This window comes from Lepeophtheirus salmonis, chromosome 1 (assembly GCF_016086655.4).
Source record: "Lepeophtheirus salmonis chromosome 1, UVic_Lsal_1.4, whole genome shotgun sequence".
Taxonomy (NCBI): Eukaryota; Metazoa; Arthropoda; class Copepoda; order Siphonostomatoida; family Caligidae; genus Lepeophtheirus; species Lepeophtheirus salmonis.
The window spans coordinates 53,786,601-53,805,516 of NC_052131.2; the positions used below are offsets into that span (position 1 = coordinate 53,786,601).

Sequence of the window (18,916 nt, forward strand, 5' to 3'; positions counted from 1 at the left end):
CCCTCTGAGTAAACTAATCCTCCCGTTTGAAGAGGATCTATAGACTTAGGACAATGACGTCATTCTATAAAACATTACCCAATATTAGAGAAAGCCTCACACACACACACACACTTTTGAAGCTATTTTTAGCTACAAATATATAAATAACAAAGGAGTAATGAGGGAACGAAGAGGCGCTTACAATATTGTATCGATGTATTTTACAAATAGGAACACCCTGTGCAGTTGTTTCCCCTAACTGATTATCATGTTAAGAGCATTTTGTCAAAACAGACATATACATGAGGGAGGGAAGTAGGGGTAACCCGTCTAATCCCATTATTATTCATCATCAACAAGTAAATGTAAGTGCAATCATTCCTTCCCTTTTTCCCTCAAGGGTCGTCTCCTCTTTATCCCCTCCTCATGTCATCCCCTATTTCAGATAAAGATCCCTGGTGGTGTTTGTGGTCAAAAACGCCCCGTTGAACCAATAAAAAAATAATATGTAACTCTTTTGCGACTGACAATAGAAGAGGGGAAGAAAATAGCGAGAAAGGGAGTGAGAGAGCCAGGGGATTGCATGCAGAAGGGCTATAAAAAGGAAAGGCCAATCATTATAAGTACTTCTAACAAACACGATTATACCATTTGTATTTGCTATTATTATTATTCGAATTGTAATCATAATGAAACGGTTTTTCCTCATACCCCTTGTGAAGAGAATACTACTCTCAAGGGATATATTCTGCTCCATTGGATTCTCTTTCTTCTTTAAGGTGGTTGTTTGTTTGTTTGTTAAATAATAATAAAGAGAAAAAGGGAGTTTTCAAAAAAGGAAAAGAGAGGGAATTTTCCATCTTTTTTTTCTTCTCCCTTTTTATAATATATTTATTTGATAAGTGATTACTCATTCAGTAAGAGAAGAGAAGAACAGAGAAAAAAAAGGAAGAAGATTTTGAGGCTTCTTTTTTCTGTTTTCATCTCCTTCTCTGTTTTTATAGTACGTACATAGATGAAAAAGGAATGGAGAGAGGGAAGACTTTCTACGAACAGAAAACGCACAAAAATATTTATAACAACCTTTGAATGTTTTTAGCAATTATTTTCTTTTCAAGGCTAATCCGAGAGGAGAATAAAGAAAGAAAGAACGTGCTTTCAAATAATAAATAATAAATAAAATATGTAAAACTAATAAAACATTGTTTAATTTCCGATATTTGCGCAACCTCGTTTTTCTTCTTCTACACTTTGCAGAATTTGAAGATAATATATATATATTTCTAAAGGAAAAAGAGTCGCGTTTCCTCCCATTTTTTTAAAGGATGTAGTAAAAAGAAGCCTCTCTTTAGAGCTTCGTATCTTTTCAAATAAGACACTATGGAGCAAAGGTGAGAAATAAGTCCAGCGAAAATATTATGTCTTTGCTCACAACTTCGAGTTGTTGGATAACTTTTGAATCCCATATTTAGGTATCATATTGGGGATTATAGTGTGCTAAGACTTTTCTCGAGTTAATTAGTATATAACTTTCGAGTTCACGTCTAGTAACAAGTATTTTCGATAGTTAGATCAAATTCCTTTGCAAGTTTTCCAAACACGGACTCAAGTACAACTCGGGTCTCGAATATTTTTTATAGTAAGATCAAGTTGAATCTCGAATCTTGACCATCTAATCAAGTCGATTCGCAAGTTTTCAAAAGATGGACTTGGTTTTAAGTCGAGTTGCAAGTCTTAAAGCCCTGACATTTAGCCAATTTTTCAAGTCATTGTTCACACGTCCAAATCCTTGGATATTCACTTTATATTCAGCAAGGAAATAGAAATGACTTTTGAGGTGCAAATCTTAGCTTCCGAGTATAAGTTCATTCTCGAATCTTTGATTGTCTGATCAAGTCGAGTTTCGAGTCTATGGTCCATCTGTTCTTTTGAGTACAAAGTACTCATTTGTTCATAAAAATGAGTCTGAGTAGATAGTTTTCTTGTAATTGGTAAGACTATATATTTTCTTCAAATATTTAGTTTACAAATACATATATTACGTCTATTAAATATCAAAACATTTCATGTTTTGATATTTAATTCTGTTTACATTAAAATTGCTTTACAAGAAATCAAATAGGAAGTGAAGCTATTACAATGTATACATAAATATTCCCCAGTATACGTCGAAAGTCCTAGATGGCGCAACTGGGGGCGCAATGGGCAGGAACATAGTATGCACACACGTAACTTGTTGAATTATAATTACACTTTCCTGAATTTTATTAGTGATAAAACCCCCACTTGCAGGGCTTCAAGGCCCTTGTATAACACTAATGGATTTACATTTTATCCAAATTTTATTCATTTCTATTATTAGAACAGTATTTAAATATGCTGTATATAATAACTCCTAGAATTCATAACGTCATTGTATTTCAAATACTTCACTCCAAAATCAATTTTCTATCTTTGTTTATGCTATTAAAGATTTAATTCCAGTTTGATTGAATATAATCAATTTAGTCTTTGTTGGTAGGGTATTCCTAGATTCTGGGGGAATGTTTGAATCTGTATTGAAGGGTTCGAAATTCGAGTATTTTTCTGTAGTATTTCGAATTTTGAACTCATCCCTTCCAATACGTATATTTTCCCTATGTAAAAAGATAAGAAAAAGGTCCTTACCTGGAAAAATAGACAGAAACCGACCCACTGGTAATACTTGACGTGTTTTTTATCCCTATCGTCCCGGGTTTTATCTACTCCAGGATGAGGTACATCCACACCCACTCTTTTCCAATGCGCTGAAGAGAGAGTGTAGGTCGGGTGTATCCAGCAGTATGTATTGAGGACGTCTTTAGGTATATCCCGAGTATGAACGCACATGATCGGGGAGCCTATGTATTGTCGTGTCGTGACAATAAAGGTAAAGGCCAAGAGAGCCATGACCGTGACTCGGTAATGGAGTCGAAACACGGAGCCATCCGTGTGATAACGGTTAACTTTGACGAGACTCTTGAGGCCCAAGAATAGGTGAAGCATACTGGAATCCAGTGCGAATCGATTTCACCCCCTGACTTGGCGAGGAAATTGAATGTAGTGATTGGTATATGGTAATTGAACACGTTGACCGCTGTTTTGTCACAGTATATTTCCTTCTTTTGAAGACTCTTTTCTATTATTCTGATTACTTTTAAATTAAATGACACTTTTTTCGCCTTTTCTCCATCTTTTCGTCTCTCTGGATCGTCACAAAAGATATATTTAACGTATAGTACACAAACAAACACAGTTACACGAAAAAGTTTTTTTTTTGTTTGTTACTTTTTTGAACAACTAATTCTCCAACAAAAAGAGATTTAAATAAATCACAACTGGCAGTTACTAACTATTGAGGCCTACTTTTTGGATTTCTAATAAAGTATTTTGGTTATTGTAAAGGCAGATAGAGTTCTGTAGGCAGTGAGCTAGTGTGAGACTATGTACACTAGGACTTATTCAAGTCGCTTATTAAGGTATAACTATTTTTTCGTTCAACATGGAACGCGAAATCAATTCTGGGGTAGAGCGAGCCGTTCTGGTAATTACAATAAGAGGTTATGATTTAATTAGCCAAGGGAGAACAGACGATGAAATTGACTCTCCCACATGAGACAGAATAAATCGGAAACCGCATTATCATCCATGCCTTGGACTAAATATAATCTCTCCATGATTAGCTTGTCATGCCGCATTCTCCATTCATCAACGACCTCCCATTGTTTGGGTAGGAAACTCCCATGTTCAGACACTCCATAGTACAACCACCTCTCTTGTAACGGTCCGTTTCTGCTCCTTCTTCCCGTAAGATACCAAAGACCATCAACCAAAGCAACCAATTACTCTCTCTCTCTCTCTCTCCCTCTGTATATATTCCCTGTTATATATATATATATATATATTTTCAACAACACTATGAGAAAATAATTACAATAATGTCTATTTGAGTCACCTTTCAATAGTCACAAGACGACTAACAGAATCGAGCCTTTTTTTCCCCTTCTTCTTCTCTATTTTTCCCACTGGTGGTGAAGATTTCTGTAGTTTCTTTTTGTGAAAGCCTTGGCGGGCTTTGAATAAGGCAGTTTGAGCGCACTCTACAGACTACTGTCCGTCCGTCCATCCGTCGCGTGTGAGGACTCTCTTCCCCTCTTTGGAAGGCTTCTAATTAGTATATGAACATTTTTCTCTTCTTCTCTCTATCTTGGGCCTTTATATATGCTATAAATATAGCCTTTATCATATATTTGATACGAACAAAAGGAAGAAAGGTTCGGCTGACATGGCCTTATTATTTTTCAAATTTGATTTATATTTTTTTTCTTCAAGGAAAAAACAACAACAAGAACCAAGCAATGAGTTAAAAAGAAAGCTTTCACTGCCTGAAGAAGATGATGACGAAGAGAGAGAGAGAATCAAAGTGTGCCTTTCTCCTTGCGCTATGAATATCTATATACTCTGAAATATTTAAGGGAATATATTCATTTATTTTTGTCTTTTTAAAAATCTCCAAATAAAGTCATTAAAACAGAAAAAAGCTTCTTCCATCCCCAAAAAGGGAAAAATATATAAAATGTAGTTTAAAAGAGGTTGCGTGAGTATTGAATTTATCTCCCCTTCTATTTATCTATCCACTGACCATTCCATGAATCCTTTTACTCTCCCCTTTTAACGTCATCCCTTTTAATATATGAATATTTATTTTTTAATCCATTAATAGGATAAATTCCACGAGTATTGATAAACGATTCCCAATCTTTTTTATTTTTGTAATTGTGTTGATAGAGCAAGGGCAAATGAAAATATATTTATATATGTCATGACTATATTTTATTTAGTAATACACACATAAGGAAACAGCCACCCCTTATAACCAACCCTTTCACTATTAATGGGAAAATTTAAAAAAAATGTCTATTACGATGCGCTTCTTGTAAAAATTCCCCATTCTTTTAATTTTTTAAATGCTATTTAAAAAGTACCATTTTGAAATCATGGGTCTCTACGGGATTATATTATAGGTTGGGCTTGGTTTTGAATTATCTAGAAAAAAATCAATTGGTTTTTTTGAAATTTCGAAAATTGAATTTCAAATATTAAAATTGAAGTAAATGTTTTTTCTAAAAGTCACAACTATTCATAAAGAAATTAATTTCTTGGACTTTTTTTTCAAAAACCCATGGCTATTGTAAAAAAAAATCAAAAATGTACCGGTATTTACAATAAATTAAATTTTTTGAAATTTTTTTTTTCATAATCTACAACTGTTTAACAAAGTTAAATAATTTTGTTGAAATATTTCAAATATTATATTATTTAGAATCAAATTTCGAAAATACATACATTCATATTGAAAAAAAATTGGGGAAAAAATTGGGAAAAAAATTTAAAAATTGAATTGAACTTCAACATTAATTTTTCTAATAAGAAGCCAAAATTTCTTAATTTGAAGGGGGTATTTTTTTTTTTCATAAATTAGCTAGAAAAGTAATAAATAGTTAAATACCAGTTATAATTAAAATTCGGAAATGCAAAAGATACATTATTTTCCAGATGCCGATTTCGATTCCATAAAAAAATTTCGATTCTCCGATTCTGAGTAATTGTCCCTTCGCTACCTTTGACATTCACCAAAATAAAAATAATTTAGAAGGAGAATCCTCCCTCATAACATAGGAACACTAATCTTGAGATTTTTTTTATCGTAATCTAATTACTACCAACTACAGCTTGAGAAGGAAAAGATTGTATACGGTGTCATGATAGTATGCCAAATCATAGGATTCTTATAATATTAACTAAAGAGAAGGGGGGGGGGATTATTGATATATTAATGTGAGAGAGTTGGTTACTATGCTACAATTAAGAAAATAGATTATTGTCCTTGTAGGAGTTGTATAATTTCGCTACAACACGGCGCCACTCTCTGAAGCCTGGATTACAAACTAATTTAAGTAAACACTGATGTCCTTATGTAAGTAATACTTATTGATAAAGGACGTCTTGGACTCTAAACGTATTATCTACATAGTAGACCGGCTTCTGCAGGTTTATATACATATATATTTTTTTGGAAGGCCTTGGTTTTTTGAACTTTTTTTCAAAAATTAATAGCTATTAATATTATTAATTTCGTTTTTGAATTATTTTTTTTCAAAGCATTTAATTTTATGTTGAAAATATTTGCCAAAAAATTTAATATTTGAATTTTTTTTTAAAAAAATTTAAAAAGTTTAGCAAGTGTTTTTTGTAAATTGTTAATTATAATCAATGGCATCAAGAGCTCAATTGAAATTAGTTTAATTTTATAAAATTCCTGAACGTACCCGCATTGTATATTTTATTTCATATTATTTTATTAATACTTTAAATAACTCCACAATTTAGAAAAACTTGTTGATAGACAATATAATAATTGGAATTATGTTTCTCCTTCAACCATATCGAAAATATATACAAAGACTAAGTCGCTAATCCGCTTCCTGAGTCCCTTTTTTAATTCGTGTTCAATAAACGTTCACCTGTTTCCGTTAAAAAATGATTCATTTTTTTGGATTTTAATTTTTTTTTCGGTGCATTTTCGAATCTAGAAACCATACCTTAAAAAACTTCCTGTTTTATGAAAAAAAAATCAATTTATTGGCAAAAAAAAATACTTGCCTCCAGAGCCTAGAAATCTGGTCTGATCAGAATGAATCATAGCTTAGGTACGTCACTCAGAATCCTAAATAACTTTTATTTTATATCTAAGGCATGTAGCTGTCTAGGTTTTTGAAATAAATAACTCTTTTTATTCGTAGACATCCATAACTGTTGTAGCAAAAAAACTTTACATTTCGGTTTGGTACATATATCAAGGTTTTTGTGAATGTAGTAAAATTGTTCCCGTCAAATACTAAAAATAAAGAAAAAAAATCCTAATCTTCCTAAGTGTCTTAGACGGCAAGAAATGCCATCTGAACGTGACCAACGAATTTCGGTCCGCTCACTTTTTGGACACTGGCATGAAACCAACAGAATTCAAAGTTGGGGATCTCCAACATGAACCCAGACATGAATATGGTGTTCCAGCAGGATGTTGCTCCTGTACACACGTCCAAAAAGGCCCAGAAAATGTTGGAGGACAACTTTCCTTTCTGGACAAAGAAAATGTGGCCCCTTACTCACCATATGCCAATCCATTTGACTTCACTTTTTATGTGAGTTGAGTCCAAGGCCCGCACTGTCCGTCAACCAAATATCAACAACCTCAAGGACACCGTCAACCAGTACTGGCATGCCATGTCTCACGACTACATCCACATGGGGCGCAAGGCCTTCCGTGGCCTCCTGGAAGCCATCATTGCTGCCAAAGAGGGCTCAATCGATGATTAGGATAGCCAAGACATCATATTAGTTATTTTTATTTTCTTGACATACCCTATTACAACTGGTTGCTGAAATACCTCTTGATAAAGTTCTAGAATGGTAGGGTGCAGATTTTTTTGGCCGCGCCCGGTATAATTATTATATTAAATTATAGTAGATTCTGCCAAACCCTTTTTTGGTAATATCTGCTTTCTATAGTATGATTTCCATGCATTATAAATGAGGTTTTGTATATTAAATTAATAAAGCAAAACTTTAAAATTAAAGAAGGGGTTGTGTGTTGATCAACTCCGGATAATACTGGATATTACCACTAGTATATAATAGATATAGTTTAAATATATATATTATTTTTCAAATAGATGGCTTTAGTAATGTCTATCTCATGTTGTATATCGATTGGTCCATTAAAATCTGACCACATTGAATTTTAAACTTCAACAAGATATAATTGATAAGTTAACCACAGAATTTCAACAATATTCATACTATAAATAGATGTGTGTCTGAGGTCTCTTAATCATTAATGTAGTCCTCTGTCATGGGGCCCTATTCCTGGCTGATAGTGGTTTTGAGGCTCTCTGTGTTTGGATAACGGACACTCCAGGCTTTCACCCCCAAAAAAAAAAAAAATAGATCCCTGTTAGTCCTCATGGCTTGAGGGAATTGGCATGTGTTGTTTTTCTTATCTCCTCCGGATCCAGTTTCGCCATTTTTACAAACCCCATATTCATGACCAATGTTTTGGACTTGCTGACGGCGTAGACGGTGGTCCTTGACACACCCAACTGCTTGGAGTGCGCAAATGGAAATTCTTTGATCTCATATTCGTATAAAACATTTTCGTATAATTTTTTTTTTGTATAAAACAATTTTCGTATAAATTTATGAAGAAACGGGGGATAGACTTAATGAAATGTCATTTTTTACCCCGAATGTATTAACTACTAAGAGGCCCTCACCCCCTCCCCATTGCACTACGAATGTTGGGGGGGTTGTGTACCGCCGTCCCCAAAACGGTATGCAACCTACCGCCGATACTTGAAATAACAACTCAGAGCCTCACAACCACCACCGAATAAATGGTGGTCTACTGGTAATATCATGTGATACAACAAACCACCAAAAAACACTCCAAACGTTTATGTTACAATTGCGGGTGGTGGGGGGCTCTTAGTTGTTTTTCAAGTATTGGTGGTAAGTTGCATCCTGTTTTTGTTCCTTGCAGTAATCGAACCCCCCCAGCACCTTAATAAAAAACATACAGGATACAACTGGGAGATTGTAAAGACCTCTTAGTAGTTTCTTCAAGTATCGGTGGTGGGTTGCATCCCATTTTGGGGGCTGGTGGTAGCCGAAAACACCACAAAGATTCGTGGTACAATGGGGAGAGTTGTAAAGGGCTCCTAGTAGTTTTTAAGTATCGGCAGTACTCGAAAACATCCCCTAAATTCGGGGAACAAAATTACAATTCATAAAGTTAATTCCCGAATTCCTCATAAATCCATACGAAATTGCTTTAATACGAAAATGTTTTATACAAATTGTCTTTATGCGAATATGATTGATAATAAGTTATATATTAACCCCATTCATGCGTCATTGTTTCGAATTGCACGTAAGCTAGGGAGTTCAGGTTTCTTTGGGTTTGTAGCTAATTGTTTATGCTATAATATATGGAAATATGAATTAATGTCAATCACTCGCCCTTCATTAATCATTGAATTAGTAAGTGCTTAGATATTAATGGACGGTATATCGGTCGCCACTTGCCATAGAGTATCTTTAGTCAAACTGAGTCCCTAATTTTTCGAGTCAACGATACGACACAACATTTTTTCCTCCCTTTTCAAGAGTACATCATGAAAGAAAGAAAAAATACCTCCTTTTCATTCCTAATCAATATATTATACAAATAGATATATTCTCAATTATTAAAATATGAACAAAGTTTGTAAAATCATCAACTTATCAACCCATATTTTTTGAGAATCAAACCCTGTATGTTTGAATGTAATTGTACATACTGAAAGATTGATTCAGCAGAAAAAAAGTTGAAAAAAATATATAAACAAAAATTGTTATCTCCAGAAAAAAATAAAAGAAATAAATTATTGACAGTTTGACTCAATAATATAATAATCAGTTTTGTATAAATATATTTAAGGTTATTTTTTTTCCATTAATTTTTATCTCCTTGGCAATGAAAGCAGTGCTTACATCCTGTAAGGATTCAACGATTTCCATTAATTTATCCAGATTTTCAAAAATAGTATTAGGCTGCTCCCAAATGACTTAGGCTGCCCTAACAAGGCAAGAAATTACATTCAAAAGTTTAAAAAAAAGTACTCAATCATATCACATAGTCTCCTTCTCCTCGGATACGTCGTGACAATGCTTCTCCAACTCCTACAACGGCCTGGAGAGCCCCTCTTCGTTCACTCACTTCATCAACCGTTGAACGCTGCGTGTGAGTACTTCATTGATATCAAAATAGTAATCCCAAAGTAGTTGCTTCAGCTTACGGAAGAGAAATCAGTCTCAGAATTTGCGATCAAGACTGAAGGGACTCAGCTTTCATCGTGTCCCCCTTTTCCCAATTTCAGAACTGCCTGGTATTGTTGGCTATGTACAGACGTGCATTGAGTTTTGTTCTTCTTTAGGCTTTAAACGTGGTATGTAGGCATTAGCTATTTAGTCTCTGAATGACTATGTAATGTAATGAGAAAATTGATGCTGATGGAACTTTGTTGCTAACTTTCCCTTCAAAAGAACCTGTCTCTATCATTTCGCAACAGGCTAATATAGGTAGTGCGTCAGCTGTAGAGCAGTTATTCTTAATTCATGTAGTTGTATACAATATGTCCTGCCAGAATGTAAAAATAAAAGCAACAGAAAACTAACGTGGTAATCCTGAAAATTTGAAGAATTTATAGAAGGAGTACATCTTAGCTGCCATGACGTTGACTTAGATCAGCTGCAAACCGCCGTAGGAGGAAGGAAAACTCCACTGTTTATTTTACAATGATATTGGCAAGTATTACTCCGATTTTCAATTTTACAACGAGTCAATAAAGACTTATCCTTAAAATTTGCAGGGAATAGTAATTACGGGATTTACTTTCACTCCCCAACATTGAACAATATCCACGGATCAGTATTCCATTCTTACTCACTATTAAAGGCTTATGATTACATCATTTGTAATCTATAATCATCATAAATCCTTCATATCTGTATCCCATCCATTACAAGTCATCTGTCATCTCCAGTGCCAACTGTTCAGACCTTCCTATATACATAAACACGAATAACTACTTTTGACCGTATGTCGTTATAACAGCGGGAATGAAATGTCCTGGGTTGATTTTTTACAGGGAATGAATTTAAGGGGAATCAAATTACCGGTCTCATCTTGCCTCTAAAAGTTTAGAATGTAAAAAGTTTGTTAATGTTTTTTCCTTTAAATGGAACGCCCCTGATATACACTCTAAAAGAAATTATGCGGTCAGTTTTTCCCCTCTGACGCGATTGTCGCTCATAAATGGGTATGTGAACATAGATTCAGATAATATGACCAGCGGGCTTGTAAAAAAAAGAAACAGAATATGAAGTTGTTCACCTGATAATTTGAAGAATCTTTGGGAGGAGAACCATCATGATGATACAGGTGTGCGCGTCTAAAACTGAACATTCCTTTAAATTTTACGCAATGCACATATTCGTCAATTTATTGAATTGAAACCGATTTATACTTCGAGACAAGGGTCTGACTCGTTATAAGCAAAATCTAAATAGCAACAGTGACACAACAGCCGATAATATGGAGAGACGTCGAGTCGCAATTTTGGAACTTTCCGCAGGGGGAAAACTCCCACTGAAATTGCCAAGGTTCTGAACTGCAGCCGCACCACTGTTTACAGCGTGGTATCTAAAGGTACTCCTGAGGAGATCACAAGATCTAAGTCAAGACCTTGAAGGTCGGACAAAATGGTTGCTGCCGTGAAAAAGTATGTCGAGGACAAGAGAGGCAAGGTCACCGTCAGCAGCCTCTCCAGGGAGTTCAACGTCAGCAGAAGTACTATGGACTGGTTAGTCAAGAAAGATCTTGGCCTTAAGGTCTATAAGAGAACCCCTTGTAAGTCGTAAAATTTAAAGGAGTGTTCAGTTTTGTACGCGCACACCTGTACATTAAATTAGCTGCGAACAGCTATGAGATCAAGGAAATACACAAAAATCCCACTCCTTATGCATCAATGATATAGGTAGGAATTAAAAAGATGTCAATCCTCAATTATAATCCGAGTCCAGCAAGGATTTACACTTATAACTTTCTAAGAGCAAACCCTCAGTGTTACTCTTCGTCTCTCATGATCACTAGTGATTACTTTATACTCAGATGTTCCCTCCTCAAGAATAAAATAATAAATATAGAAGCTTTGGAGAATGAAAAAGCATATTATGATTGTCAAATATATTTAGACTCTCTCCCTTTCTTAAAAATATGTTATACACAGTGATTTGAATGGTATGATCTGCCTCTATGTTAAAAAAAGAAACCGAAAATTCACGTGGTCATCCTCCCAATTTGAAAAGTGTTTTCTAGGAGAGCAGCTTAGCTGTTATGAAGTTTTATTTAATTATCTGCGAGTAGCTTTGAGATGAGGGAAAGAAACATAGACCCACACTCGGAATCAGATTAAGCTAGAAATTACTCAGATACAAGGTTTTCCTGTTTCAGGTTCAGCGGTTCTATCGGTCCTGGTCTTGGTTCTTTCATTTCGGTCACTATTTAGCTTTAACAGTCTTGGTTCCGGTCTTCGGTCTCGTTTCTTTTTTATTCAGACTCAGTTTAGTAACAGGGACTTCAAACTATGGGCATCGCTAGAAAATTCGGGCACAGGAAGTGCTATTAGGAACAAAAAGGACGGATATACTATAGGCCCCGACAATCTTAGTTGCGGACCTGGATCCATAATCCACCCCACTCCATCCTTATTTTATTTACACTGGCTGATGCCTAAACCATTTTTTCATATACATAAGAAGCCCTTAGCTATTTGGAACTCAGATACGACTGTATCCCCCTGGAGACGCGTAAATAATCATTGGAAAACGCTGCAATTGTACAAAAATATACTCAGAAAATTGACTTATTGATTAGAGCTATTTTTTTTGTTTATCTTTTTTTTAAATCTTCATTTAGACAGTAAATAATTTATAAATTAAGAATTATCTAAAACTTTCTGGTGAAGATGCATTGACAAAAATATTATTAAACATTATAGTTTGAAATTTTTCTCTATAAACATAAAACACACAGATATAACCTTATGAGCAAATTGGCTTTTATACTAACAACTAGCTTTTTTTATTTGTTTTTTGCTCTTACCAAAAAGTATGAGTATTTTCTGCAGAGTCGAACATGTGTTGATGTATTTATGAATGATATCTAATGATATCCTAGACTCCATCAAATGCACCCTCAATTGTCCTATGGATATTCCATTCGAACGCTCCATATCTTGCCACCTCCGAAATTTCTATTCTTAGCTAGGTAACTCTTTACATTTAATACCGCATTCTCTATCCACCTGGCCTTAGGAGTACTTTCTTTATTTTTTGATGACACGCCGAATGTAATTGTATTAACTTAATTAACCTCCAGACCCCTCAGATTGAAACTAATAAATGATCTCAGAATATGTAATTATGGACACTCTGAAAAATCGTGTCTTATATTTTTGAATAATTTACCACATACATAATACATGGAGTGCCCAAGAACAAAACTCTAGTGGCTATGTGAAATTGAGCTGTGAATTTTCTTCCATCAGCTATTCGTGAAGTCGAAGACATAATCATATACCTACATCTAATTACTAGACAGATTTAATTCCCTAATCCATCCACATTTTTGTAGATTTGCATATCTTATGGGAGGAAAAGTAAACTCCTTGTTAAAAGAAAAAACAAAGTGAACACTAATATCATGTATTGTCAGGTGATTTTTTTGTGAGTGCCTCCATTTTCAAAGACACAGGTTTCCGTAAATTTTATAAAATATATATATATTTTTGATCCTATATATTCCATATAGGATCAAAAGCAAAAGAACGGAAACCGATTAGTAACATATTGTAGTCTCGGTTCAACCTTTTCGGTTCTGATTCCAGCGGTTCAAGAGCCGAAAAATACTTATAACTCCCCAACAAAGCCTCAGTTTGACTCTTCGTCTTTAACACAAGTTTGCCTACTTTTTATTTAAAAAAAACTATTCAAGTTGCACTTACAAAAAGAAAACAATTTTCTAGTTTTTGTTAATCTATGCTGAGTGGTATCAAATGGTCTATTTAAGCTTTGAGTATCTTTGGATCAAGAGTATATTTTTGTGGACAAATTTTTTTGTTCTCAGATTCTATAAAACTGTCCTGTTCCTATAAGATCAATGGTCTGTGAACGAGTTAGCATAATTTTCATACATTTTTTTTTTTGAGTTAATATTATTTTAACAACTATGTCGCCTCTGCCAATAAAGTCACATTAAGTTCGATTGGAAAGGGACTTATACTATGAGATGATGCTAACCATTCCTTGGGATTCTTCCATAATCTCATGACAAAGATAATTTCTCTCTCTTGATTATTAACCTGGCTATGTATCATATGAAGTATCTCCGAGTCAAGCGTCGTTTAACTAATTGTAGACTTAACTCAGGGTTTGTTCTAGAGTGTACGGGCCTAGGCCAAAGATAAACGTGGTATTTATTTCAAAAATCATATTTTTAAGTATGAAATTAAAAATATGATTTTTTATATAGGTAAATATTTTCACTTCCTTCGAAAAGGTCAATCCTTTTTATATTTTTTATACCCAGCGTATGACCTCAACTAAGAGGAGAGCCTGGAGCTTGAACCCTCTGAAACTGGGGATGGCATAGCACCATTTTTTCATAAAAAAGTCCTTTGACAGTATGCAAAAAGAGAACAGTTCCTCACTCCACTCATAACACCCACTTGCTTTCTACTGGATCTGAATTTTACATTTTTTTTTTGGACCTAGTGTATCGCCAATTCGAACAATTAAGAACTCTGTTTGATTAAAATGAAACTGATGATGTGAGGTTATGTTATCCATTCCTATGGATTCCTCCAAAATCATATTCAATTGATCGTACAGATTCTAATAATTACCAAGGAGTCTCTCCGAGTCTAAGGCGCTTTAACTTTTCATGGACAAAACCTACCAGGTGGATAGTTGAAATGTTGCGTTGTATAAGCCCTATGAGTGTACGCTAGATGCTGTTAAAAAAAATAAAATTGCATACTAAACAAAATTTTATATACAGTTATGTGATTGTTTGAGTTAGTATTGTTGAAGTAGTCATCCAATATGAGCACCACAAAACAGAAAACATGCTTTATTTTACTGTATTTTTTCTAACAAGGATAAATAGCAAGGTAGGTGGCTGAAAATATTAGTGTTGATCATCCTGACATTGCAGCAGCCCATCTCCGGAGTATTTTAGTTTTATCAATTCCGTTTGGTTAATTTGGATGTCAAGCATGAACCACGCTTTGGAAGGCAAACTGTCGAAGATGTGGATAAAATTATGGAAATTGTCGAGTCTGACCTTCATTATTTGCACTATTTTCACAGTCAAGGAGAACAATATTAATGGAAAAAGAATAAAAGATTTATTTTTACTTAGATCATTATTAGGAATAGGATTTTTTTGAAAAAAAAAAATCAAAAATTAAAATTTTTTGAAAGAAATTTTAAATCCATAATTATTTACATAAAACTTTTATAATTAAATTTTTTGGAAACAAAGTTATAAAAATAAAATTTTAAATATATAATTTTTGGAAAATAAAATTCGTAGATTTAATTTTTTGGAAATAAAAAATCAAAAGCCTACAGTTATTAGCAAAAAACTTTGAAAAATTAGACTTTTTGGAAAAAAAGGTAAAACAATAATTTTTCGAAAAAAATTTCAGAAATTAAGTTTTTAAAAAAAAAAAATTTTTAAAACTCATCGATATTTACAGAAAATTAAAAATTTTTAAAATGTTTTTAAAAAATGTTTTTAAAAAAATTGTTTTAAAAAATATTTTTTTAAAATTGTTTTAAAAAATTTTTTTTTTCGAAATAAAATATACATACATCATTTTTTTTTTTCAAATATTAAACTTTTTGGAAACAATTATAAAATTCCGTTCCAAAAATACATAATTACTTGCAGAAAATTGAATTTTGAAAAAAAAAGATAAAGATTTTTTTCTTTTGATTTTTTTTGGGGTTTTTTTTTCCTCCAGCCCACCATTTGTGAACCCCCCTGACTTTGTACTCATATGCAACTTTATTAGGAAGTGTTCTAGCAACTTAACGCAATTATAACATCGAAAACTCTCTGTTACGCTAAACAATGAAAACCCTGAGCTTGTTTCTTTGCAACTAGATGGGACCATCTGAGGCCCTGTTTCTTATTCATTTTGCTAGCTGTGTTAAATGTTAAGGCGCAAATGAGTCATTTCAAAATTAAAAACTGCTCGACATAGAGTGGGATTATAATAGAGGAGAGTTACTACTCCATCTACAGCTGTTAGGAGAAGAAGAACATACTAGTTTGTCCACTTGAATTGGTTCGATTTGACTAAAATCAACGTAACACTAGAAATAAGGGAATAGGAGAAAAATTTGGATGGTTTTGAGAAATAATTTTATTAATTTTTTAGTTTAATGTGACTGTTTATTTTGCGCATGCAAAATAAAAACCTACGTGCACATTTTCCCATTTTTTATGCAATTTAAATTAAATAATAATTTTTTGGCTCTGTTTCTCAATCTTTTTAAATACAATTATCACGAAGCAGCATCAAAGGGGAAGCTTGAGTTTTATTTTTTATGTTTAAGTGAGCTTAGAGTGTGACTTTTAAAAATTATGTGCTAGCATAAAATCAATCTTGAAACAAAAATCCCAATATATGTCTGTACTTCATATGGTACACACATACAGCCCAATATATTCATTAGACATAATTGAGTCAATTTTAGGCTTTGTAATTAAATTTGTGGACGATTGTACATTCTCAATTATTTTGACTATACTTTACATAGAGAACCATTCAAATCTGAAGACTTTGAAGTATAAAATTCAACAAGATTTAATGGATTTATTAAATATATAATTCCTAAAAAATTAATAAAATAAATATATGTGTGTCCGAGCTCTCTTAATCATTAATGTAGCTGCTTTTATGGACAATGATGGCTTCCAGGAACCCACTGCAAATGTGACTTTGAGGGCCAAGGTGTTATGATGACGGACACTACAGGCCTTCCCCTCCACATGCAATCCAAAGGTGTAGTTGTAGGTGTTGGCGACAGGGCTGTAATGGGGCAAAAGTATCAAAAAAGAGTTTTAAAAAACCTCCAAAGACTCCTTCAAAAGAGTCCTCCACCGGAAAAAATGGGTTTCTTTCATTGCTGGTGTCAAAAGCAGTCTTTCCACCTTATAAGGCTCTTTCTACCCACTTTTGTTTTAGCTCTCTAGACAGTCTGGTGTGAAACGCCGAGATCTCTTGCAGATGCATTCATAAACTTGAGGGGATTGGCCTGGGGTGTTTTCTTTACCTCTTCTGGGTCCACTTTGGCCTTTTTTATAGAGCCTTCTTCCTCTCCAACGTTTCAGACTTGCTCACGGCGTAGACAGTGGTCTTGAATACACTCATTTACTTCAAGTGTGCAAAGGGAAATTATTGATCACACTCAAGTGTTATTTTCTCAACTTGTACGTAAACTAGAGAGTTCTGGTTTGTTCTGTTATGTAACTAATTGGTTATGGTTTAATTGATAGAAATGTAAATTAATTTCGATTCCTCAACCTTCATTAATTATTGAATAAATAAGTGTTCCGATTTCGATGGACCACCTGGTAAAACCAATATTTTACTTAAGAGATTTATATTCTCCTGATATGTCATCTTTCAAATATAATCTATCACTTTATCATTCTTTTATTTTGATTATTAATTTTGGGTTAATATCAGTGGAATTGGCCGCAAACTCTTTGGTTTCGAATCTTGAGGCGAGTATTTAGTCAAAAGCACAAGCTAACCAAATCTTAATGTTTCTTAATATTTTGAGGCTTATTCTGACTAGAGGTAAATGTGGTCAAGGCACGATCCTGAAAGCCTGATATGGTTTGTTTCTTAATATTTTGAGGCCTATTCTGACTAGAGGTAAATGCGGTCGAGGCACGATCCTGAAAGCCTGATATGGTTTAAAATATCACAACTACGGCATATATTACAGCTTTATAAGTTAATATGAGTTGACCCAGATGAATTTCTCATCAGAAAGGAGGGGTTTCACCACAACAGATTGCCTGATTGGAGCTTGTGCTCCTCCAAATAGTTGTAGTTATTGATTGTTCGTTTTTTTATTAAAATTTATAAATTATTTGATCATTATCATTTTTTGACTTAATAAATTAATTATTACTTGCTGATGTTGTGAATATATTTAGATCTCGTTGGACTAGCCAAGGGTAACCCAGCGTTACTCAGGGAAAAAGAGGAAACGGGAAATCATATTGACAATGGTCAATAAATTTATTCTTGATGTTTAGACCCTTTCGGTGTAGGTGAACTTTATAGCTAATATATGTTATTATTATGAATTTAAAAAAAAATGGTATAAACTTCAAATAACATACCAATAACATTTATCAAAAAAATTATCAAAAAAATTATCAAAATGATAAGTCCATTTTTTATTTTTGTAGAAAAAATAGCCAAATCGAAATTCGCAAAGAAAATTACAGAAAAAGTATTTATATGAATTGTAAAGGAGAATTCAAAACTATCAAGATTTTTTTCATACTTTGAAAAACAAAAAAGTTATGGAGAATAGTATCGTCGAAAAAAAATAGTATAATGTTAGAGTCCAAAATGCATCGTTTTGTGGCATTTCTTCTTAAAAATTAAAATTTACGTTTGATAAAAAAAAAAAAAAAAAAAAAAAAAAAAAAAAAAAAAAAAATTGCAGTTTTCATCGATTTCTGTTATTGCCCATAACAATTTCGATTTTGAATAGATTTAGCAGAACGTTCTTTTTTGTATATTTATTGTCTGAGACGCCAATCATTTTTTGATTCATAATTCAACAAACTATCTAATCTCCTTGAGCCCTGATTAACATTTTTGTGTTTGGGTATAGAATAAGCCCAACTATATGTCCCCCACTCCAAAAAAAAATTGCACTCCCGTTTTACCTTGAACAGGATCAAAAGTTGCTCCCATGTAAACATGCAAAATTTCAGCCTAATAGATCCAACGGCGTGGGTACCTATAAAGGACACAAACTCACCAACTGTTTAGGTACAGGGTAGCAAAACGTGGACTCGAGAGATGAATTTAGAAATACATCAATAATTTTATATTTTCAATAATAGGCAAAAAATAATGTTAACAAAATATGTACACAAGGTTTTACAAAACTTTTTTAACTCGACATGGCCAACTTCATTATCAATCATAGC

At 33.5% G+C, this 18,916-nt stretch overlaps 1 protein-coding gene across 1 annotated transcript in view; it reads right to left on the minus strand.

The window, feature by feature from the left end:
- The window catches only part of LOC121132051 (innexin shaking-B), a 49,703-nt gene extending 45,673 nt beyond the window's left edge, over positions 1-4,030 (minus strand). Inside the window, exon 1 of the mRNA XM_040727490.2 lies at positions 2,650-4,030. Coding sequence (XP_040583424.1) covers positions 2,650-3,006 — 357 coding nt within the window. The 5' untranslated portion in view covers positions 3,007-4,030. The remainder of the gene's footprint in view (positions 1-2,649) is intronic.
- Positions 4,031-18,916: the final 14,886 nt, after the last annotated feature.